Below are 25488 nucleotides of genomic sequence, written 5' to 3'. Positions count from 1 at the left end.
TAATTCTCAAATTGAAAATGTAACCACTAAATTTATCAGACTCAGGGGAACTGAAATTCTGAAAGCTGACAAATTGAAGCCTGGCACTCTGGCTCAGATCAGCTCTGGAGACCCCATAGAAGGGACAGGGTACTAAGGATCTGAGCATGAAATACAAGTCTAGAGCATCTCAGAGAATGAAGGCTGTCATGGACTTCATGTGTGTGTGGATGTTCGGGGGTGGTGCTGACAACAGGGCTTATGGCAGCCCAGGGCGGAGGGTGGGGCATGCAGTAGTGAGAGGATGGGTGGGGGCAAGAGTTTTAGGTTCTGCTTTGGCCTTTCCCCCAAATTACCTGTCCCACCAACACAGTTTACATCACTGGGTGAACAGAGCATTGAAACATCATGGGTACACCTTATGAGATACTGTACAGTAGTTAGAAGCAATAGATCAAATACACATAAAGTAATATGGATATACCTTTAAAGTATAGTGCTTAATAAAAAATTAAGAATATGATGTATAGAATAGACATTTATGAAAATTAAAAAACACATGCACCCAAGATAACATATGTTTTATAAAAACACCTACAAATAAAAAGATACATACCAAACACATTAGACTATTTCCTGATGATGGAGAAGGGAATAATGGTAGGGTTTAGGGATAGAATAGAATGAGTAAATTAAGCCTTGTTTGGACCAATTATAATTGTGTACCGTGAACTAAGGGATATAAGGCATGTGATCACTCAATCCTATGAACCTGAGGTTAAAATAAAAAGACAGAAGAAACAAACCCAATGGATGAGTTAAAGAGTAGAATAAACTGAAATCAATATAAAGATCCAAAGAAATGGCGTAGAATATAAATTAGAGATAAAAAAATACAAGGAGAAAAGGTCAAACAACATGGACTATAACAAGATACAGAGCTGAAAAAGGAAATATTCAGAGAGATGATGACTGTGGACATTCTACGCTTGATGAAGGACACCATGGCATGCAAACACAATAAACAGAAACTAAGAACCTCAAAGACAAAGAGAGCATGTTAAAGCTGTCAGAGAAGAGAGGCAGACTAACCACTGAACAATTAAACCGAATGAAGGCTAACCTCTTAACAACATGAGATATCAAAACAGGAAAGAAGGCAAACTCAGGAATGAGGACAAGAAGGAAAGCATCTTCAAATTGGCAAAAACAAAGTTTAGACTGACCGACCTTCACTTAGGAGCATTTAGTGCATGAACTTCAGGAAGGAGAAAAACAGATGCTAGAAAAGCTATTTAGCTACTAAATATGGTTCAGTATTTTATAATGTTATTTTAAAGATAAATTTCCTTTTCAAAAACGAAAGCACTTTTCTGAAATACTACAAGTTTCAATGAAATAACTAGAAGTTATACCTAGAAGTTCCCATGAAATAACTGGGCTCATTTACCGGCTTTGCCTGTTTATATATGGCATCAGCATTTAAGTTGAAAGACAGACCGTCATTTGGCAATCTGATATTAGCAATCTTTGAATCATCCAGCCAATGCTGCATTTTGGCATATGGAATTATACTGCATTATATAATGCTGTAATTCAAATACTACAAATCAAATCCCAGTCCAAGAGGTGAGGCGTCAAGAACAAATACTGCTATCTAGTTTCTCAGTTGATATAAATCGAAGCATTCAGGAAAGTTAATTATAACACTGGCATAACCCTTACAGTTTACACTGGAGTCAAATGCTATAATCAATCCTGTAATGGTCTCAACATTTACTCCTACAATAAACCTAATACTAATGTCTAGGGCAATTGCTGAATATATAATAGGTTTTGTGTGTTCTTACACTGATAAATCTTATCACTATCTAACTTGAACATGAGTAGCCTTATATAACAAGAAATTTTGTTCTACTGAGCCACAGTACACAAAGTAATAAAGTACACTTATGGATGATTAAATATTGAAGTGAAGTTGAAGCATTTAATCTACCGCAAACCTCATTTAATGCAAACGTACCCAGCAATATAGATATTATTGATATTATACTTGAAGGGAACATTTTCATCTAGTGTATCTCATGGAAATTTAATTTCCTTCTTCTCTGAGAACTTGGAATTTGTTAGACTCTGTCCATTTACAGCATAAATTTCCATTAGTACATAAAGTGTATTTTTACATATTATAGAAGAATTTGTGACTTAACAAAATCCCACAGTGTCAGATCTATTACTGTGAAGGCACACTTACAATGACGTTTGCAAATCACAATATGTATAAACTTAAAAAAAGTTTACTTTAAATTTATCATTATGTTGATTTTGATGTCCATTTTCATGCTACCATCTTTTGTTTTTTTATGATAGGTTTTGTGATCAAGTACAGATGGGACTGATCTCAGGTCAAATAGAAATTGGCATTTTTAAAACAAACAAAGCAATTACACTTGCAGAAATTAAAAACAAATAGACGAACTGAGGACATTTAGGTTAGTTTTTGAGATAGATTTCTTTCCTTTCCTTTTAGCTTAAGGTTTTATTTTGTACCTAAATAAAACATCAGAGTCTGGGTAAGGAATACCAAACAAAAAGCGGCTATAGTTTAGTTCTAACGGCTTATTATCAATTATTTCTAAATCAAAGTAAGTTAAAAGCACAATCAACAACTGCTTTATTTCAACCATGGCCAAAAATCGGCCTGGACATTTGCTGACTCCCAATCCAAACGGCAAGTGGTAATACTTCAGCTTTTTCCCTCTTTTAAAAAAGGTGGTTTTCTTCTTACCATTTTCTGTAAAACGATCAAATCTAAACTCCTGTAAAGAAGAAAACAGCATGTTAAAAAATTTCCATGAAAAAGTTTGAGTTCAGTTCACAAGGATGCTAGCTCTCCTTGCCCATCTTAAAAGGTTTATTTTAATCTAGCAAACACCAGGAAATAAAACTTAATTAAGTGAAAATCAGGTATGAACTTTCAAAAATCTCCAATGTTATTAGACATTTACTCCTCTCATATCAAACAGAAATCAAGACTCATCTGTAGGACTTTTCTTCACATTTTTTTCCTATGCTAAGTATAGAGGCAGTATTTCTGTTTTTGTTCTCTAAGATGGGTCTTAATGACACCTGAAATACCAAGGCTGGGAGAAAGGGAAAGGCAAGGCCTCCATGGTTACTAGGGAATAGTGAATTCCACTGACCAGAGAGGCTGCTACAGATGGACAAGTAGAATGAGTTTAGGATTCAGTGCTTATGTTTGGATGAAACAGATATGAAATAATAAGATTCACATTAAGCACTAGAAAAGAAGAGCACCAAGATACAAAGTCTGTCTGGATTGCTTTTTGACGTTTTATTGACTTTCTTCTATGACAGTTCTCTTTAGAATGACTGTTCCTTGGGTTAACTCTCTTGGTTTCTGATATGCTTTCATAAATAAGTTATATTATTTGTTACAGAAAATTATGGGACTGGTTTATGGAAAGTGTTTGGTCCACCATCTTAATTCACTCTCAGTTGAGTTTCTGAGAGGACACTGAGTGACCTTATTTCAGCCCACGGTAAATTAAACCATTGATTAGATTAACACACGTGGCATGCATGACAAGGGAGAAGTCTGTCCTGTTTGCTGTGCTCATTAGCACTAGACCTGCTCAGCACACAACTTTGCCATGAACTATGAAGCCAGAGGCAAAGAAGCAGGTCAGACTGAAGGCATTCAGATTATAGCAAAAACCCCACAGTACCCAGATAGATTCTGAATCTATGACAAATGATCTAATTTTCTCACTCAATGCCAATATTCATGTCATTTCCTTTAAACCATTTCCTTTAAAAGTATTGGTTTCACCCTCATTTACCTAGGATACTGATTTTGATAAGTAATTAAGCTTTTAAAACACATTTTGGGTAGTTTCTATTCCACCCCTGCCCCCTAAACTTGCAAGCTGATGAGATCATAATGGGAAAATTAATCTGCATCAGAATCGAGCATATTTTGCCATAGATAGTTCTAGGATGTATCTGAATAGGATCTACCAGTGGTAACCTATAATAACTGTCCATCCTTGTAGCATTGATAAGGACATTCTCTAGGGACATCGACTTTGTTACTAGAAATGGAATTACAACTTGGCACTGTATCTCAGTAAATCTTTTTTTGTTATTGGAGCCCAGGCCTGCCTGCCTGAGTTCAATACTGCTGCTTCCTCCTTCTCACTGACCAATCTAAGATCATGCTCTTCTCAAGAGTTCTTTGCCTAGGCCAAACCAGTGGACATCACTTTTACATTTGAAAAACTCTCACTGCAGTACAGTCTCATAGTTTAAGTCAGAATATACAGAAGGAAAATTTAGGTTGAGTTACGACTTTATAGTATGCTGATATCATAAATAAGCCAGACACTGTTACGGCATTTCGATTTTCCTTTGTATACATGGATATACAGCTGAGAAGCCACAGTGACCAACAAAAAATGCCTAAATCCTCCCCCTCCCCTGCCACCTTTGCACATGCAAATCCCTTAGACTTCTAGTCAACAGTAATATCACTTGTCCAGTTTTCCATCACCTCCCAGTCAATTTCCTCACAATAAATATCACAGAAATTCCTATTTAGTTGTTTATATTATGGACCAAGAAAGGAAAAGGCCAATTTCTTTTGTTCTGTGGCTACCATCAAGCTCAAAGGGAATATGGGCATACATAGCAATTTTTTTTTTAATGTGGACCATTTTCAAAAACTTTATTGAATTTGTTACAATACTGCTTCTGTTTTATGTTTTGTTTTTTGTTTTTTTTTGGCCATGAGGCATGTGGGATCTTAGGTCTATAACCAGGGATTGAACCTGCACCCCTTTCATTGGAAGGTGAAGTCTTAACCATGGGACTGCTGGGGAAGTCCCCATAAATAGCTTTTTGTGTTAAAATTTCTTTTCAATCTGTTTTCCATTGCCAGGACATGGAGAACCTGAGCAGGTTCAATGTTATTAGGAAGGGCTTGTGACAGCTGCTAGAAATATAGTCTGTTTTTTTTTTTTTTTTAAATAAAAGGAAGGGTGTAATAGTCTCACTTCAGAGATTCTGAGGTCACAGTGACATAGAACAAAAAGTCAGAAAGCTTGAGATGCCTTGATCTTTGATCAGGAACACAATGAAAACAGGACCCATCACGTGGCAGTACACTACCATAACAGTTCAGTGCTACACAATTAAGGAACCATTAAACGCAGTATTATTCAATGTGTGAGAAGAGAGAAATCCTAAGAGACAAGCATTAGGCACCGAGATTCCCCAAGGCTCCTCTGCTGATTGTCTACTTCTCCACCGGCTGCTCCCCTTCATCATTTTTCTGTATGAGACCTATTGAGGCACCCATCATGGTGATCATATTGCTCTGGCCTCTGACTGATTCAGGACAGGGTGTGTGAACCAATCTCTCAGGGCTACAGGAGAAGAGTCTGTGGGACCATCTGGGAGAAAGTCCCTTCTCATGAAGAAGGAAAAACACAATGAAATGGTTCACCACTCTTCCTCCTCTGGATCTGGTTATATGAGAATAAGATCCCTGCAAGGCTGCAGCTATTCTGTCACCAGGCTGAAGACGAAGCTAACCCACAGGAGATGGCAGAGCCAAGAACTCCCAAGAGATGAGACTCGTCACATTGTCTTATTTATCTCCATATTTTCAAAGTCCCCACCAGAGTGCTATGCACATAGTGAGGTTCCATATATGTTTGTTGAATTAATGAATAAATGCATGACAATAAAGTATATTTTAAAAGCAATCTTCAAGCTTTTGAAGAAAACAGAGATATTGAATGAGTAAATAAAGATGGGGAGAATGAAGAGTAGATGAATATTCAAATAGAAAATGTTTACAAATAGAAAGTGGTATAATATTTAGTGCTAGAAATAAAGATTGGGTAGACGATACAATTTCCTGGATAGAGAAGAATTTTGGGTCTGAGTGACTGAGGAACATTGCATAACACCCTAATCTGAGTTCTTCAAATTTTATGTTTAGTTCAAGTCAACAGCTTTTTTTTTTAAAGCATTTCCAGCATGTGAAGGAAGCACTAAAGTTTAGAAAGGCATAGAGACTTCCCTGGTGGTCAATAGTGGTTAAGACTCCGTACCTCTAATGCAGGGGTGTGGGTTTGATCCCTGATTGGAGAACTAAGACCCCACATTCTGTGTGGTGTGGCCAAGGAAATATTTTTAAAAAGTAAAAGACATAAAACGTAGTCTTGTTGGAGTAGTTGTAGGTGTTCATATCCATATGATCAGCTCTTGTATTCACTCAATTCATCATTTTCGGTTTAGAAATCTGGATTAGATAAAAGATATGACTTTCTAGAAATAAAAACTGTCACTATTTTGAATGTATGACTAAGAGGCTGCACACTTGCCTGGTTTATAGCCAGACCTCCTGGGAGCAAGATGACTAAGTACAGAGATTTCTTTTTTATCTCCGTGACTTGGATTCCAATCAGTGGAGCGCTGTGGCCAGTTTGTACCAGCAAGAGAGGACGTACACATCTCTTCCCCACACTGTGTTCAGGGTCTTCACGTTGGGTAGCAGGAAATCAGTGAAGATGAGAGCATTTACACCATGACAATTGACAAAATCAGGGTTTTGCAGAGTGCTGGTTGGTTCCAACATGGTAGGAATGCAAGTGCCAGTTCACTCAGTTCAGTTCAGTCGCTCAGTCGTGTCCGACTCTCCGCGACCCCATGAATCACAGCACGCCAGGCCTCCCTGTCCATCACCAACTCCCGGAGTTCACTCAAACTCATGTCCACAGAGTCGGTGATGCCATCCAGCCATCTCATTCTCTGTCGTCCCCTTCTCCTCCCGCCCCCAACCTTTCCCAGCATCAGAGTCTTTTCCAGTGAGTCAACTCGTCGCATGAGGTGGCCAAAGTATTACAGTTTCAGCTTTAGCATCAGTCCTTCCAATGAATACCCAGGATTGATCTCCTTTAGAATGGACTGGTTGGATCTCCTTGCAGTATAAGGGACTCTCAAGAGTCTTCTCCAGCACCACAGTTCAAAAGCATCGATTCTTCGGCGATCAGCTTTCTTCACAGTCCAACTCTCACATCCATACATGACCACGGGAAAAACCATTGCCTTGACTAGACGGACCTTGGTCGGCAAAGTAATGTCTCTGCTTTTTAATATACTATCAAGGTTGGTCATAACTTTCCTTCCAAGGAGCAAGCGTCTTTTAATTTCATGGCTGCAATCAGCATCTGCAGTGATTTTGGAGCCCAAAAAAACAAAGTCTGACACTGTTTCCACTGTTTTTCCATCTATTTCCCATGAAGTGATGGGACCAGATGCCATGATCTTTGTTTTCTGAATGTTGAGCTTCAAGCCAACTTTTTCACTCTCCTCTTTCACTTTCATCAAGAGGCTTTTGAGTTCCTCTTCACTTTCTGCCATAAGGGTAGTGTCATCTGCATATCTGAGGTTATTGATATTTCTCCCAGCAATCTTGATTCCAGCTTGTGCTTCTTCCAGCCCAGCGTTCCTCATGATGCACTCTGCATATAAGTTAAATAAGCAAGGTGACAATATACAACCTTGACGCACTCCTTTTCCTATTTGGAACCAGTCTGTTGTTCCATGACCGGTTCTAACTGTTGCTTCCTGACCTGCATACAGGTTTCTCAAGAGGCAGGTCAGGTGGTCTGGGATTCCCATCTCTTTCAGAATGTTCCACAGTTTATTGTGATCCACACAGTCAAAGGCTTTGGCATAGTCAATGAAGCAGAAATAGATGTTTTTCTGAAACTCTCTTGCTTTCTCCATGATCCAGCGGATGTTGGCAATTTGATCTCTGGTGCCTCTGCCTTTTCTAAAACCTGCTTGAACATCTGGGAGTTCACGGTTTACATACTGCTGAAGCCTGGCTTGGAGAATTTTGAGCATGACTTTACTAGCGTGTGAGATGAGTGCAATTGTGCGGTAGTTTGAGCATTCTTTGGCATTGCCTTTCTTTGGGATTGGAATGAAGACTGACCTCTTCCAGTCCTGTGGCCACTGCTGAGTTTTCCAAATCTGCTGGCATATTGAGTGCAGCACTTTCACAGCATCATCTTTCAAGACTTGAAATAGCTCAACTGGAATTCCATCACCACCACTAGCTTTGTTCGTAGTAATGCTTTCTAAGGCCCACTTGACTTCACATTCCAAGATGTCTGGCTCTAGGTCAGTGATCACATTATCGTGACTATCTTGGTCGTGAAGATCTTTTTTGTACAGTTCTTCTGTGTATTCCTGCCACCTCTTCTTAATATCTTCTGCTTCTGTTAGGTCCATACCATTTCTGTCCTTTATCGAGCCCATCTTTGCATGAAAAGTTCCCTTGGAATCTCTAATTTTCTTGAAGAGGTCTCTTGTTTTTCCTATTCTGTTGTTTTCCTCTATTTCTTTGCATTGATCACTGAGGAAGGCTTTCTTATCTCTCCTTGCTATTCTTTGGAACTCTGCATTCAGATGCTTATATCTTTCCTTTTCTCCTTTGCTTTTCGCCTCTCTTCTTTTTACAGCTATTTGTAAGGCCTCCTCAGACAGCCATTTCGCTCTTTTGCATTTCTTTTCCATGGGGATGGTCTTGGTCCCTGTCTCCTGTACAATGTCACGAACCTCCGTCCAGAGTTCATCAGGCACTCTATCAATCAGATCTAGTCCCTTAAATCTATTTCTCACTTCCACTGCATAATCATAAGGGATTTGATTGAGGTCATATCTGAATGGTCTAGTGGTTTTCCCTACTTTCTTCAATTTAAGTCTGAACTTCGCAATAAGGAGTTCATGATCTGAGCCACAGTCAGCTCCTGGTCTTGTTTTCGCTAACTGTATACAGCTTCTCCATCTTTGGTTGCAAAGAATATAATCAATCTGATTTCGGTGTTGACCATCTGGTGATGTCCATGTGTAGAGTCTTCTCTTGTGTTGTTGGAAGAGGGTGTTTGCTATGACCAGTGCATTCTCTTGACAAAACTCTATTAGCCTTTGCCCTACTTCATTCCGTGCTCCAAGGCCAAATTTGCCAGTTACTCCAGGTGTTTCTTGACTTCCTACTTTTGCATTCCAGTCCCCTATAATGAAAAGGACATCTTTTTTGGGTGTTAGTTCTAAAAGGTCTTGTAGGTCTTCATAGAACCGATTAACTTCGGCTTCTTCAGCATTACTGGTTGGGGCATAGGCCTGGATTACTGTAATATTGAATGGTTTGCCTTGGAAACGAACAGAAATCATTCTGTCATTTTTAAGATTGCATCCAAGTACTGCATTTCGGACTCTTTTGTTGACCATGATGGCTACTCCATTTCTTCTAAGGGATTCCTGCCCACAGTAGCAGATATAATGGTCATCCGAGTTAAATTCACCCATTCCAGTCCATTTTAGTTCACTGATTCCTAGAATGTCGACATTCACTCTTGCCATCTCCTGTTTGACCACTTCCAATTTGCCTTGATTCATGGACCTAACATTCCAGGTTCCTATGCAATATTGCTCTTTACAGCACCGGACCTTGTTTCTATCATTGGTCACATCCACAACTGGGTATTGGTTTTGCTTTTGCTCCATCCCTTTATTCCTTCTATAGTTATTTCTCCACTGAGCTCCAGTAGCATACTGGGCACCTACCGACCTGGGGAATTCCTCATTCAGTATCCTATCATTTTGCAAAGGGCCAGTTCACTAGCGGAGCAGAAATCCTCTCAACACGGAGCACGTGGTTATGAGAACACAGCCTCATCCTAAGGACAAATCCCTGAATAATAAGCTCTTAAGGACAGGGGCCTTTGTTATATCTATATCACCCATTATGTCCATCAACGTGCTTTCTGGATAGTAGATGCTCAATACAGATTTGTTTTGTGGAAATGTACTAATGGCACAATCTCTATTCTAGTTTGAGAGACACAAAACCATTGAGACTGTTTCCACATTTGTCATGATCTGTGTATTTTAATAACAGTGACAATAATCCAAAGAATATTGATGAAACAATTTTTACAGCAATTTAGAATTTTTTCAAGGGCTTTCAAACTCATTTATCATTTTTTAATCCCTACACCTCTGAGAGGTAGACTGGGAAGGCTTGTATGGCATTAACTCAGAGCTTTGGGGTTGGTAGGGGGTACTCCAATGGTTTTGTAATTACTTTGTTTCACTGTGTCCTTCTTTAGAGGCTATTTGGTTATAGAAATGCATCACCATCTAAATGCTGGCTATTTCTTCCCATGGGCCAGCTTCCCTTTATACCTTAGCACCTCCACAGAGAAACCAACCAATCAATACATTTGGTCTTCTCCACGGCTCTACTTTAGGATGCTTCATTTTGCCAGAAAAGTAATCATCACCATTTACTAATTACTTGAAAGCCAGCGGCTAGAATTCTGGCTGACAATTGACATAAATTTGAGGAAGCTTCCAGAAAATTTTAAAGGTAATTATTTAAAAAGGTACCCATTCCGAGTTAATTAAGAGATCATCCAGACTTTCTTGGGTGGCATTTAGATGGATAAAGAAGGAAGAAGAAAGAACTGGGAAGGGGGTTTCCTTTGTTCTCTTCCACTGTTTTAAATTTCACTTGCCAATCTGTTTTTCCACATCAGCATGTGCCACCTGACAGGCTAACATCACAAAAAACTAAGGAACCCACATTTAGGAAAAAAAAATTTTCAGTACAGGTTACATGCTGGTAGCTTACAGGCCCAATTAGGTCTCCAAACATTTTTTGATAAGCCCACATTGTGTTTAGACTTAATTTTTTCAAATATTAAAAAATTCTAACCTTCACCCAAAAGTCTTTTTTTTGAAGTTTAAAAAACTAATAATAAAAATGACTTGGTTACATCAGGTCTATGTGCTTATAAGAACTGAGGGTTGGTTCAGAAGCAGCCAAATGATCTCACATGCCTCCTGAGCGGTCCTTTCACCAGAGTTTTTACCACTCCCAATGGGATTGCATATTTACACACAAGCCACCCTATCTATTGGATCTAATTAGGCCCCGAACACATTTGAGTGTGCGGTCTCTACAGTGATTTAACATTTTAACTGAAGTATAATTTCACTTTCAGAACACTCACCCATCTTAGCACTTCCTATTTACTTCCTTCTGTGGGTACCCTCCTGCGTGCCAGGCACTGAGAAATCAGAGAAGGTTGAGGACAGGGTCTCTCCCCTCAGAGAACTCATAGGATATGGGCACATGAGCAAACAAGTCACTGCAAGATACCGTGGGGTGTGCCCCCTCACACAGGCTACACAGGCCACAGAGCGAATGATGTGGAAATCAGGGACATTGTCAAAGACGGTGAGTAAGAGAGAGTCTTGTGAAGTCAACTGGAGTCTCTCGGTAGACAAGTCAAGAGGGACACTCAACAAGAGAGAGATGTGTGAGGAAAGAGGTGGCCTACTTTTAGAATGTAATATTCCAGGGTCTCTTGGGCTTGAACATCCTGAAACCATGCCTCACTGGTTAGGAGGAACCCATCTTCTGCTGAGGATTCTGTCTCCACGTTCTCTAAGAATAACTATACTTATATCTGGAGTTCATCTTCTCCATGATTTTGGCCTAACAGCTAGTGGTTGTTTTCTGTATCTAAGGAAGGCCAGGTCTTCGTATATCTGTAGAGTACCAAAGTCAGGCAGTGAGGAATATAAGCTTTTGATAAGCTCCTGGGACGATGCTGTCAGTGACAAATAACCAAGGACAGAACTTCCCAGAATTTTCTTCTCTGTTTTTACTCTTATCACATGATGGTTTTGGGATGGGCATCTGTTCTATGAGCATTGATAGCATCTACTTATTGCTATACTAAGTTATTAAGCACAATAGAAATCAACCCACAAGGCTGAGAGGAGTGAGTGCTCAGTAAATGTTTATAGAATGAATAATTATGTAAGACTTTGCCAAACATATAAAATTGGTTCTTCCCCATACCATTTTTTTTTCTGTGCCACTAGCTATCACATGTCACCATTCCACAACTAATTTCAAGGAAACAATCTCACAACAAAAATTAGCTAGTTGATTTTAACATTAGTCAGGCATAACTGACTAAGGTTAAGTCTGGTAAATAGTACAGAATGCTCATCAAGTCAAGTCAGAGCTGTCCAAATGATGCTAACTCGGGGTTCACAGTACTGCAATTTTGTTCTTCCCACCAATTTAGTATGAGGCAAACCCTTCTGACTACAATTTATTATGTATAGTTTGGGGATTGATATTTAGCATTGCACAGAAAAAATATAATTGAGCACACTTCCAATGTTTACCTTTGATACTGGGTTGACCAATGTTTAACTTCCTAAAAGTCTAACCCATGAGTCTAACTCATGGGGGTAAGACTGGGGATACAGATGAGGAGGAGTCCAGGGATTCTTAATGACAGTTGTGGTTGGGTAAATATTTATTATTTGCTGATGACTTAAATGTTGATTTGACTATCATGACATGAATGATAAATTTAATGACAGTGGAATAATCACAAAATAAAAATACAAAGTGGAAATTAAATTAAAAATTGTAGATAGAAATCAAACTATTTTCAAATTTTAAAGTATTTTTCAAAGATTAGCTATTTACTTGCTTTATTTATTGAACACCTAACTATGTGTGGAATTTTTTTTTTTATATTTACAAACATGGAGATGAAGCTTGTTGTCTGTACAATGTTCATTCACTCACTAATACCCAACTTCTGATTTGTCATCATTAGTTAAGTAAGACCTCTTCTGAAACACATAGAAACTACATGTATATTCTCCCCTCACTTAGGAAGTTTTGTCTTTGCTGATGAAATAAATGCAAAACTATCTCATTGCATTTGAAGTCTGTCCCTTTCTAATTAATTTCCAAAACTCAATCAGATTTTAAACCAGCCTGGCTGTCAAACACCTTAGAAACTGGGTTCAGAAGTGGTTCAGCTCTAAACTGCTCAGAAAGTACATGGAAGTTTCTCTTTTTTCTCTTTGAAACATGGCATTTTACATATAAAAACCACTGCAGCAACAACCTGACTCCCTGAGAAGCACAGGCAGAAGATGACTGCTTGCAGTTTGCATGCAGGTGGTGAACCTCTGAAGTGGTATTAAGGGATGAGCCAGGGTGGATTAATTTCCAGTCTTTGATATTCATTAACTCCAGCTTCAGAAAAAAATACAAGGAGATGACACAATTACCCTCAGAGCTTCACCCGTGAGCAGCAGTTTTACAATCTCAAGTTCACAGTGCCATCCTAATTGATCAAGAAGGGGCACGTGCCTTTAGTGAGAGGTGAAGAAGTAGAGAGCTTAACTATAGCAGTGATGGTATTAGACTCTGGGACCGTCAAGCCCACACTGGAAACACTTAGCAGAACAGTCTACCAATGTTTATTCTCTAAGTGACCTGTCAACAGCCAGCCCTCCATGGTTTTGTAACACATCTCTGCCAAGCAAGACTTAATTTTGGCCTAAAGTGAATAGTGTCCATTGTGGTATATGTTCATTTCACTTGATGAAACTAGAGTTTAGTCTCATCTCCGTACTTTTATTTATAGACCACAAAACCTTTGAAAGAGAGGTCCTTAAGAAAACCTCTCAGTAGATAGGATGATCTTTCCATTGGAAGGAAAAACTGGAGTCATTAAGCTCTCTCAAATTCTTTCTGGAACAAGGCGGCAAAAGAAAGACAGACCATGAGGAAGGAATGTGCTTGCAGCATCTATGAGGGAGCGATGCTGGCAGGATGTTTACTTACATCTGGAGCTTCAAAGATTTCAGGGTCGTGGTGTAAGATGGGGGGAAAGATGACGACAAAGTCTCCCTTTCGCAGACAGCAGTCCTGGCTCTCTAAATGAAGTGTCACGTCCTCTTGAACGAAACGAAAGATGCCAGAAAAGGAGCAGAGTCGCAAAACCTCGAGAATGGTACTTTCTGAAAGAAACAAGCAAGCATCATTTTTATTAAAATATGACTGTTCTTGAAAATTACTCTCATTTAACCATCAAAGCTCATTACCAATAACTTCAATTGACAAGGAAATCCTTTCCCAATCAGATCCATCGAGCAGCAAGAGGGAGCCGATGCGGGCTCTGGATGGGAGAGGAGGAGGGTAGGAGTGAGACAGTGTGGGGCATTTCACAGGCAAGACACAACTCTGCTGTACTGGGACAGAAAGTCATTAATTAAGATTTTTTTGTAGGAAAGATTGATCTGCAAGACCGGAAAGCTGTGTTGGGGTACACACTTTGGAAATTAAAACTGTATCCCAGTTAAAGTATACCCCTGATGAGTTATTTCACCAACCTTCTGAAGAACAGCGATGCCTTCAAAGCCAGGCTTAGGCATTTAACATCCACTTAGGCAGTTAATAGTAAAATAATTGTAGTAGTGCTTTCTGAGACAGCTTAACACTTAATTTCTTTTATGCTAGCTGTAAATAAAATGTGAGTCAGCATTTGCTGGAAAAATTTCAAAGGGAAAATACTTTGTGAGTATTCAGAAGAAAACCAGATTTCTCTGTGGCATCCAGGGAAAATAACAGCCACCATCATAACGTGGAAGATTCCAGAAGCTGAATGTCCTTGCTTTCCCAGTGGCCTTCACCTTTTGCTCCTAGCACGACAGATTTTATGGCTAATTTCCGGCAATTTATCCTGGCAGTTTGAGGAGGAATTCCTTTGGGAATAATATGCATAATTTGCATAAATCATTCTGATAGCATGCACATCAGCATGTAGCTGCTGTCTAGGTCTGCATCTCTGCCTTCATAATCAAAACTGACTATGTTTTCACCACCGCGAATGGGTCCTAGAATAAAAAGCTTGATTCTTTCTAATCAGCAATGTGAAAGAAGAGCTCCAAATTGAGCATTTTCTCCCTCCTCCACATGGTAACAAATGGTTGTGTTTATGGCTTGCAGTTGAGAATCACACACACACACACACACACACACACACACAGAGAGAGCCCAGTTTCTTAGTGTTCAGTAAAGCTCTGAAATGTAGAATGACTAATTATTAGATGATAGAAGCAGGCCACTCAGGGAGGGCTTGCATCAGCCAAACAGATAAAAATAAATGCTATTTCCCCAAAATTGAAATCTATGCACAGCTTGCATGGGGATATCTAACAGCTTTCGGGACCTTCTCCCAGGAGGTTTTTCCCTAAGCATGCATTTGTCTAAAGAAATGAGGCTGCGGTCAGCTCTGTGTGGCCAGTGTGGTGATTCGATGTGACGCACAGTGAGACCGTGCATATTCTTTTAGACTGCCTTCGTTATTATAATCAGGCAGAGTCAAATCGGTTTGTTGGTGATGAGGCCAGAAAAGAACTTTGGTTTTGGAACGGGAACTCTACTGCAGATAGCCACAAGGCACCTGACACGACGGATTTCAGCTGGCAGGACACCAGCGACCAACATTTCCATGGTGCAAAGCAAGGGTCAGCTTCCCATGAGCTGCTGCTGGCTCTTGCTGAATCAACAGCAGCGCAGCATCATTTTAGCTTGTGGTGTGAAATGGTAGCTGACATATGCAGCAGAGCTGGGCACCCACCCGGTCCAGTAGGGGTGCGGGAGGGAGAAATACAAAAGCATGGTAATTGCGGGCTGGCCACTGTGACAGGGCAGGCATCGAACGGTCTGAATAACACGGTCAAATCCCATTGGCTGACGTGCTCTGGGGGAAGCGTGGCAGCTTGCGGCCACCACAGGATCACAAATGACAATCGGGCAAGCGTATCTTAGGCAGAAGTTAATCACAATAATGGAGCCCAAAGTGTGGCTTAGTGGCTGGATCGCAAATGACAAATCTGTTTTACCTTCCAGTACCAGTTATGTGCGTGAGATGAGGCTGGCTCTGGGCCTGAGCGGTCATGCGATCATCATCAGAGGACACAAGTCATGAACATTATTATCGTCAAAGGAGGGGGGCTTCTATGGCTCTGCGTCACAAGGTGCAGACACAAAAGCCATAGCCTCGCTACCGGCCCCAGGAAGAACACGGGCAGGGCTATACGTTGAGAAGAATGACAACTGCACAATTAAAAAAAAAAATCGCAGCCTCAACTTGTAGTTGTCATAGTTGAGCAGACACCAGCCAGTGCCACTGACAGACCAGCTGGGCCTTGGGAGGCCGTCCATGCCGCACCAGGAGGTAGAGTAAATTATCCTACACGCCAGAGCAACATCTGTTTCTGTGCTAGTGCCGAACAAACAAGGCAATTGAAAACATACCAAGGGATAACCAAGCAACAGATGAACATGACCCTCATTTTTTCCCCCTTCTCACCCTCGAGGTGCTAAACTTCATTGTGCAAGCACTCCACGAAAGAGGGGCCAGGTTGGTTTGAGAAGGTGTTGTCAGAGAGAGTTTACATATTGCCAAAATGGAAAGAAAAACCTGATAGTATTGTTATTCTTAGAATCTTCCTTCCCCCTTCTATCTTCATTTCTTTTATACCAAAGCTAGCACTCAGTTCTCAATTCGCTCTAGAATTAAAAAAAAAAAAACTTTCCATACACTTATAAATATTCAGTCTTTAAACCTAATTTGCTATACTTAGTTCACATGCCTTCAAGCATTTGTCTTCCAATTTCCACTGAATAAATGCGTACTAATGAGAACTAGAGCAAGCTGCTGAGGCAAAGCTGGGTGACTTGGGTCTGGCCTGCCACCAGCTTGTGATAGGCGGGCAAATTGAGTTAAAATGAAAAGTCTTGTCAGCTGAAATTCAACATGGTAGCCAAACAGCAAGCTGTCAATCATTCCAGCCAAAACAAGGGACTGCAGGTAATAAAAGGTCATCGTGATCATTAGTGCACTTGGCTTTCACAGGCAAGTTAATTTTAATTAAATGTGATCTCTATCTGTAAATGTTTTATAAAACTTATTGTGCATAATGGGTTGTTAATTTATACTTACATTTAGGAGGTAATAGGACCCTCTACTTACTAAACGCACCATAGAGAAATGGCTATCAAGAAAGCAAATATTTGGAGGATCATTTATACCAGCCACTGCAAGGTGCCAACAATTGCAATTTTGAATACAATAAGGCTGCTGATGTTTTATGAAGAACTGAATTTTACTGACCAGTATCCCCAGGAAATTAGACTGCAGAATTCCCACAATGAACTTACAGTTCTGAGCCTGCCCTGTCTCCTTCACTTGACTAGGAGAGATTTGTTTCTATTTGCAGGATATAAAAATATTCTGATTAAGTATCTTTTCTAAGCAAAAAGCTGAGAAGTATGTTGAGCTAAGAAGCATCACAATGTGACTGGGAAAGAAAATGGGAAAGAAAAGGAAAGGCAGGTAGAAAAAAATATATACACTTTCTCTTCTGCCCTCAGATCTCAATTCTGGCTGTAATAATTGACAGATGATTCTCATTTGCAGATTTAAAGCGCTGAAGCTGCTTATGACAATCAATAATGCATGTTACAATGCAAACACAAACAAGCACATCCAAGTTTCTGCCTCACACTTAGGCCATGTCTGGATGTGTGGAATGAATGTACTGTGACATGGCCAGGCTGTTAATTTGGGTCATCTTAATGATTGGTGCAGACTGTCACACCATCTGATTAGCCATGGTGATCGGTGGATAGCAATGATGGCTGGAGTGAAATAACAGCCAGCCTCTGCTGAAATGGGCTGGGATGGTCTCTAAAAAGAAGGCGGACAGGAAAGGGGCTGGGGGGCTCGCAGATAGTGCTCTAGATGAGTGAGAAATGTAGTGAGGCTACAGATGTGCGTGCCAGTTTTTATGTCACTGCCTTCAAGACAGGTGAGAAGCTATTGAATAAAAAAGACACTATCATCATCAGATAATCTGAAGCCAAATAACTACTTTTTGGCTCAACAATTGTATATTTTAAGTAAAGTTAAAAATAAATCTGAATCAGTACGCATGCCTACTTTCACTCTGCACTGCAGACACAGCTTTTGGTTCACTGCTAAAACACAGAAATGTAAATTCAACATTCATAGAGTCAATAAATAGACTATCAAAGTTCTTCGCTGCTCAGGACACTGGGCCACCGCTGTTGGAAAAAAGAACAGAGATTATGGATGCTCCCCAGGGTCCTACTGAAGATACTGTTAAATTTCTGATTGGATAACTCCAACGATGGCATTCTGAAAGTCCATTTGGTTAGCAAGTTATTTTCCATATTGGCTGAAATTTTCCTCCCTTTATAAAACACAAAGGCAAAAATTTTTGAATCTCTCTTCTATATTACAGCCCTTTAAAAATATTTAAAGACAATGATCATGTCATTTTTAAATTGTACGTCAGAGATGATAACGGCTTTTACTCTTTAACTCAATTAGTTCAACGTGCCTCTTAAAATGTGGCAGAGCTGGGTGTGCTGTTTCAGCTGGGAAAGTAGACAGGAACTACTTTGTCTGCCCTAGATACCACACTTCTATTAATATTTTGTTGGATGCATACGAACAACAGATTTTTGAAGTAATATCACCATGGACTTGTGTTAAGCTTTCTGATGTCCCTGAAGTATCGGCTCTGATGGCTCACTTACAATCACCTGAGGTGGTTTTAAAAAAAAAAAATACTCCATCTCAGGCCAATGGCATCAGAACCACTAACATTAAGGAAAACCTTTACATTCATGGTTTTGAACCTTGGTTGCACATTTGAGTCCCCTTGAGAGCTTGTAAAGCCATCAGCCTGTACCTCATACAATTGAAATCAGAACCTTTGAGGGTGGGACCAGGTTTGAGTACTTTTGTAAGCTCCACAGATGATTCCAAAAGCAGCAGCACATGGGATCTTAGTTCCCCAACCAAGGATCAAACCCATACCCCCTGCCTTCAAAGCATGGAGTGTTAACCACTAGACCACCAGGAAAGTTCCTGAACCTAAACCCTCCTCTGCTGGGCCACTCATTTCTTTCCTTATCCTATTCTTACGCAGTTGATGTTTGGACCTATGTACAATAATCTGCATTCTCTTTAAATTTCCCTTTCAATCCCTTCAACACCTGTTTCCAGCATTCATTATATTATCTAGCCCTCTTTGCTTTGTGCTGAGTTGAAAACTTGATAAACATCTAAACCAGTATTTTTCACTTTTTAACCACTGTCTCCTTATGTTACTTACAAAAATTCCATCACGTTTTTCTGGTGTACACCTTGTGGGAGATGCCTCTCTCCCCTCCTCCAGTTGAAAATATCTAACATGAAGTAGAATTTGAACCTCCTGTATAGCCCCACTGGAAGAGAGGATTTTGTTGAACTTTACTATTGCTGTTTAAATTATAGACACTCTTAATTTTTAAAATACACAATTTTTTAAAATAATGTATGTGCTTTTACAAAATAACATCCACAGTTATGACAAACATAATACATCAAACTAAGATGTTAATAGTGAGGCAAACTGTGCGTGCATGAGGCATATGGGTATTGTCTTTGTAACTATTCCGTAAATCTAAAACTATTCTAAAATAAAAAATTTATTTTTATTAGGAAAAACCCACAAAATTATATAATGTGAACCTCTAACCCCAACCTTACCCTCAAATCCAACTGCATTTGAGAATTCATGATATATATCCTTGTGAAATATAATGGTCAAGGTCTCTGGTACATTTCTAGAGCATTTTTCCCTGAGTTGACAATGTTTATGGATTGGCATTGAAATTAGGTAGACCTGACTTCAATTTCAGGCTCTGCCACTATCTAGTTGTATGATTTAGATCAGTTAACTAATCTCTGCACCTTGTTACCCAACAAGTAATGAATATAATATACTTGAGGATTAGATAAGTTATACTTGAGTTTACTTACATGTATATAAGTATGTTAATACTGGATGATGATGAAGTAAGCTAATATATCTGCTACATAATAAAATAATAATTGTGAATATTGTCATTCATACTGTCTCATCCTGAAATTAAACTCTATCACCTTCTAGCTCACATTTTCTGGTCTCTTCTATATGCACATCACAGGTGGCTTTGATGAATCAAGATACAAAGAACTCCCCTCCTTTCTTTGTTTGGACAAATTAAAAAAAAAACTCCTTTGGGGACTTCCCCGGTAGTCCAGTGGGCAAGAATCTGTCTTGCAATGTAGAGGACATGGGTTCGATCCCTGGTTGGGGAACTAAGATCCCAGGCAAGTAGCCCATGTGCCACACTACTGCACACGAGCACCACAAGGAACACTCTTGCATAACACAACTAAGACCCTGTGCAGCAATAACGAAATAAAAATATTTTTTAAAAACTCCCTTCCCTCTGTATGTTCTACTAATATAAAAGTTCTCCTTCCTGGTTTAAAAATAAATTAGCATTCCTTTCATCCTTGTGATCCTTTTTCTTAAAATAATAAAAATCCAAGATACCTATCTTTAAAGAAATGATACTTAGAATACATAAAACTCTTTTCTTAAGGAGATGAGATGCACCTACACTCAGTCCATGAAGTGCACTGTAAATATTTAATCCTGTAAATCTTGCCTTTCAGCTTATAACTCATACCCTTCTGATAGAGATACCCATCATACAGTTATGACTAGATGCAGAGGTCATCTGTTCTCAGACTGTTCATATTAAAGAAATTGCTTCAATCTGTCATCTGGAAAAAGAAAAAAAAATGGACCCGATTTTCTAGAAGATTCAATTCTAGTAATGAATAACACTGGCCTCTGCTGGTACCTGAGGCGGTGATGAACAAAGTCTACCTTCTAGATTGCTGAAGGTGCTGCCTGTACTCAGGTGGATCGCCAGGCATTTGGGGTTGGTGGTGGTCCATTCATTGATGATAAGTGAATGATGAGGTCTCTACTCTAGTGATGGACTTCAATGGCCCCAGTTATGGCTCTGGAACGTGCCGTTTCTTCTGCTCGAATAAATTTAAACTTGCCTGCTCTAATGTTGTTCAGTCGCTACGTCATTTCCAACTTTGGGATCCCACAGACTACAGACTACCAGGCTCCAATGTCCATGCTGTTTTCCAGGCAAGAGTAATGGAGTGGGTTGCCATTTCCTCCTCCAGGGGACCTTCCCGACCCAGGTATCAAACCCACATTTCCTGCATTGGAAGGCGGATTCTTTACCACTGAGTCACCTGGAAAGCCCATCAGCTCTAATAGCACAATTTTAAAATAATCTTGTCTTTGAATAGTGAGAAATTGAGAGTGAAAAGAAAGTTGATGAATCTCAACTAGATTGTACTGGATACAAACACTTATTCCTTAAAGTTTATTTGCTTTATTTCCTGGTATATATCATCTGATTCATAAAATGCAATATAAATTACTTGAATTTATGGGAAACACAACCTTGATCTTGGTAGGAACCATAAATCTTCTACCTCGAAAATAATGTAGATCCATGGGAAAGCAACTACTCAGAACTTGATGCAAATTTTGTGCATTTGAAGAAAGGGTGTTAGCCGCTCAGTCAGGTCTGATTCTTTGTGACCCCATGGACTATCGCCGCCAGGCTCCTCTGTCTATGGGATTCTCCAGGCAAGAATACTGGAGTGGGTAGCCATTCCCTTCTCCAGGTGGCGTTCCTGATCCAGGGATCAAACCCGGGTCTCCTGAATTGAAGGCAAATTCTTAACCGTTTTAACCAGCTTAACCAGCTACCAGGGAAGCCCCATTTATGCATTTGGTCCCCAGTAATTCTGAAAACTAAAAATAAAATAATGTTCATATTTTAATAATGCTGGGGTTATTTTCCTTCTCCAAGCAAATATAAAATTACTTTGATAATGTATGCTAAAAACAGCATGACTGAATAAGCTAGCCAACTGTCACTACAAGGCAAGCTTCCTGCTATTGCCTCTGATGGGCTTTATCCTAACCAGGGGGAACAATCTCTCAAACACTTGGACCAGTCTTTTTAATGTCAACTGGTGGTCAACACTGATCAAGACCTGTAGGGCCTCTACTCTCAGAAGTCCCCATCAAAGAACCTGGAACATATTTTAAAAATATGAAAAAAATGTAGACTAATGTGGGCAAAAATACTTGTTACATTGTCAAAGGAGTGAAATAACAAACATCTTTGTCCAAAGGGACCTGGGATAGAGTGTAAAGAAAGCTACAGGATGAAAGGCCAATACAGAAAAAAAAAAAAAAACAGAATAATTTGCTGATGAGGAATTTAACTTTGGGAATTAAAATTTATTCACATAATGACAGTCATCTGACCAAAACTGGGAAAGGAGAATCCACTGTCATCAAATGCTCATTGTTACTGGCACACAGACCTACATAGATGTTTAAAAGCAACTTAGTCACTTCTGACTTCAAACATATCTGAAAGGGTGACCACACATATCTCATGAATCAGTGACTTTTTTATAAAACATGGACATTTCACATGAAGTAATCTGTAGCTGTAACCTGCTCTTTTCCCTCCTTCACTCCCTACTTTTCTTCCTTCATTTTTTTTTTCTTCCCCAAGTATGTTTAAATCGTGAATTTCCAGGGAAAATCGCTCTTACTAAGTTTTGGAGAATCAAACACTGTAAGCTGTATATGACATCCTAATCTCTGCCTAAAAAAGACACCATTTTAGGGAAGAGTAAGTAAGTTTTACACAGAAGCTGCCTGTTTGAAATACTTTCTTTTTCAATCCCAAATACCTTTCTTGTTAAGATACTACTGCAGTGTTTGGAAAGCATTAGCACACCAACAGATGCTCAGAATCAAATGACTTAATAGGCATAAACTTTTTTTTTTCAAATAATTGCAAAGCTTTGGTTTAGCCTTTTGCATACCTTACATAGTTAATTACCTAGGCTTTAATGTTTACATGCAATGAGAGCATCTACAGCTATAAACTACATAATTTATAATTGATGTAAATGGGTGTTATTATGTCAATTAGGCAGCTGTGTCCTCCACCTCTTGGTAAACAGCTTTGAGTGATAAACTGAGTTTGCAGAGAGGTACCTTCTTTTCTTCATAACAGATAAAAATAAATTACCAAGGTAGACCAGGCTGTCCAATTGTTCTCTGGTGAGGTAGATGGAAAATCCGGGCCCTTTCTTTTGACCTGTTGACTGCAGCAAATGGTCAATTTCGTCACGCAGCACGGCCATAGCTTCTGGGTGCCGTAGAAGGTAATACATTGCCCAGAACATGGTTGGAACAGTGTTTGTCACAGAGGCCCAGAGCAAGCCTAAATGATGTGCTGGGAGAAAATAAGTGAAAAGGAAGATTAATAGCGTTTATTACACTGATTAGATTTGCAGTGTGCTAATTAAAAGATGTTAGGACACAGACCCAGCCAAGGATCAGTGCATGCTAATGAGGACCAATAGGCTTCTGAAGTCTAATTTTCTGCTTAATGAGAATAGTTTAAAATGTAATGTGTGTGTGGTGGGGGAGGGGAGGAGGGCGACGAGATAAGGGGAGTAAATGCAGCTTAGTTATACTCTTTCTCATTATCACCATTAAGTATCTTGCATTACCATCTCAGCAAAAAAAAAAAAAAAAAAATCAATTATCACAAAGGGTTGTTTCAGAGTAAAACATTTTATCATTAGCCAATTAGAAGGAGCATAAAAATTCTCAAGGTCGCCATTTTGTCTTTTTATTTCAAAGGTCTATTGTAAATTATTTTATTTTAGACAAGTTATCATTCAGAAGTTTCTTACCTCCTATTTCAGTGTCCTTGGGCGTATAGTATTTCTCCAGGATATCATTCCTTCTTTGAACAACTTCAGACAGTCCTTGTAACTTAGCTAAGCTCTCTATTGTCAAGTCTTTTATAAGTTTAGTTCGAACAGACTTGATGTTTCCTAGAAGCTCAATGGGTATGCCTGATACTAAATGTGTGACTTTTTCGTCAAATTTTAAAAAATCATCTTTTAACTCAGCAATAAATGTTTTCTTATCATAAGCAAGAACATTTCCATATATGGTTGTAAATGTCATTTCAAATATTACTGAGTTGCAGAATGGCAACAAATATTCCGTGCTCCAACTTGTGGTTTTTAAAAGTTGGGGTTCAAAAACTTGTTTTAGATTCTGCATTGTGCTTTCCATCAGTATGTCCAAATGCTTCCCTTGTAGAAATTGATAGGTACTATGAATCTCATCGATGAGGTCAGAATCTGTTATCATCTTTTTGATAGAAAATACTCTCTTTAAGAATTTATTAGTAAATATTTGAAAGCTTAATTTTTGATTTTTTGCCACTGACGTGTAGTGGAAAGGATCCAGGATAAATGTTATGTACTTTCCTAAAAGAAATAAACGAGAATATGAATTCATGTGGCCATACAACAAAAGAAAACAAGATATCTGAAATTTGAGAATATCTTACTCAAAATTAGAAAGACCTTAATAACTCATATCTCAAAAGAAGTAAAGTACAATAAAAATCTATTTGATTCAAAATTCCACTACACGTTTCCTTTTAAAATGGAAGATGGTGGGAAAACCCTAGAAGTCTGAAGTTAAATATTCTGAAATTCTTAATAACTTTCAAAAAGATATCTTATTCTTCAGATTTTTATTTTAATGAACTACCAAGATATTTAAGTTATCTTTTAAATAGTCTCAACATTCATTACTTAAACATTTCTCATATTTTTCCTCAATAATAGAATTAGAAAACAAACAATTCAAATTGGTAAAGTATATTATCTTAGCTTTGATTGAATATAATTATTTTAACTCAAATGAAGATTTCGTGCGAAGCAAGTACTCACAAATGAACATCTAATTCAACACTAACAACAAGTCACAAATACCAATATTTTCATTTTTATAGATGAAAGTATAGTAGGTCAGGGAGATTCACTAACACTGCCGAAGTGTCATACTGATTTGTGATCAAAAGAAGATCCATTCACGCTTTCATGAATTTACTCAACATTTATTGACATCCAGGTACTTGGTTGAATCTCTTTCCTCTTAAGATAAAGATGTAAAGGAACCACTGCATCATTATGGACAGTAAGAGAGCAGAGGCAGGAACAGAACCTAAGAGCAGCAGGAAGTGGAATCCGCTTCTGTATGCCTGGAGGGATCAACAAGCGTTCTTTGAGGAGGTGACATTTGGCATTTTCCATATATTGGTCCAAAGTTAAGGAGCTGGTTAAAAATAGATTCCTGCTTGATTCTGACTCAGATGGCTCCGAGATGGGACCTACAAGTCTTTCAAGTGGTTCTTATAAGAAGGCACACGTAGGAACCTGGCCATCTGATGCAAAAGAGCGGACTCATTGGAAAAGACCCTGAGGCTGGGAAAGATTGAGGGCAGGAGGAAAAGAGGGTGACAGAGGATAAGATGGTTGGATGGCATCATTGACTCAATGGCTATGAGTCTGAGCAAATTCCGGGAGATAGAAGGTCAGGGAAGGCTGGCGTGCTGCAGTCCTTGGGGTCGCAAAGCCTTGGACATGACTAAGTGACTGAACTGCAACACCACCACCACCTCTAAGGTACAGACTCATACTGTGGTCTAGCTCTCAAAACTGGCAGGGATCTTGG

The 25488-nt window shown here is 39.2% G+C and overlaps 1 protein-coding gene across 1 annotated transcript in view; it reads right to left on the bottom strand.

The window, feature by feature from the left end:
- Positions 1-25488, bottom strand: part of CYP7B1 (cytochrome P450 family 7 subfamily B member 1) — a 207889-nt gene that overhangs the window by 7121 nt on the left and 175280 nt on the right. The window contains exons 3-6 of the mRNA XM_055431651.2: positions 23646-24233; positions 22973-23179; positions 13754-13929; positions 2768-2798 (exon numbers count right to left, since the gene is read on the bottom strand). Coding sequence (XP_055287626.1) covers positions 2768-2798; positions 13754-13929; positions 22973-23179; positions 23646-24233 — 1002 coding nt within the window. The remainder of the gene's footprint in view (positions 1-2767; positions 2799-13753; positions 13930-22972; positions 23180-23645; positions 24234-25488) is intronic.

This window comes from Moschus berezovskii, chromosome 16, assembly GCF_049115385.1.
Source record: "Moschus berezovskii isolate FMDL1 chromosome 16, NW_MosBer_1.0, whole genome shotgun sequence".
In the NCBI taxonomy this organism is placed as follows: Eukaryota; Metazoa; Chordata; class Mammalia; order Artiodactyla; family Moschidae; genus Moschus; species Moschus berezovskii.
Note: the sequence above shows the minus strand (reverse complement) of the source record. Positions and strands in the feature narration are given on the sequence as shown.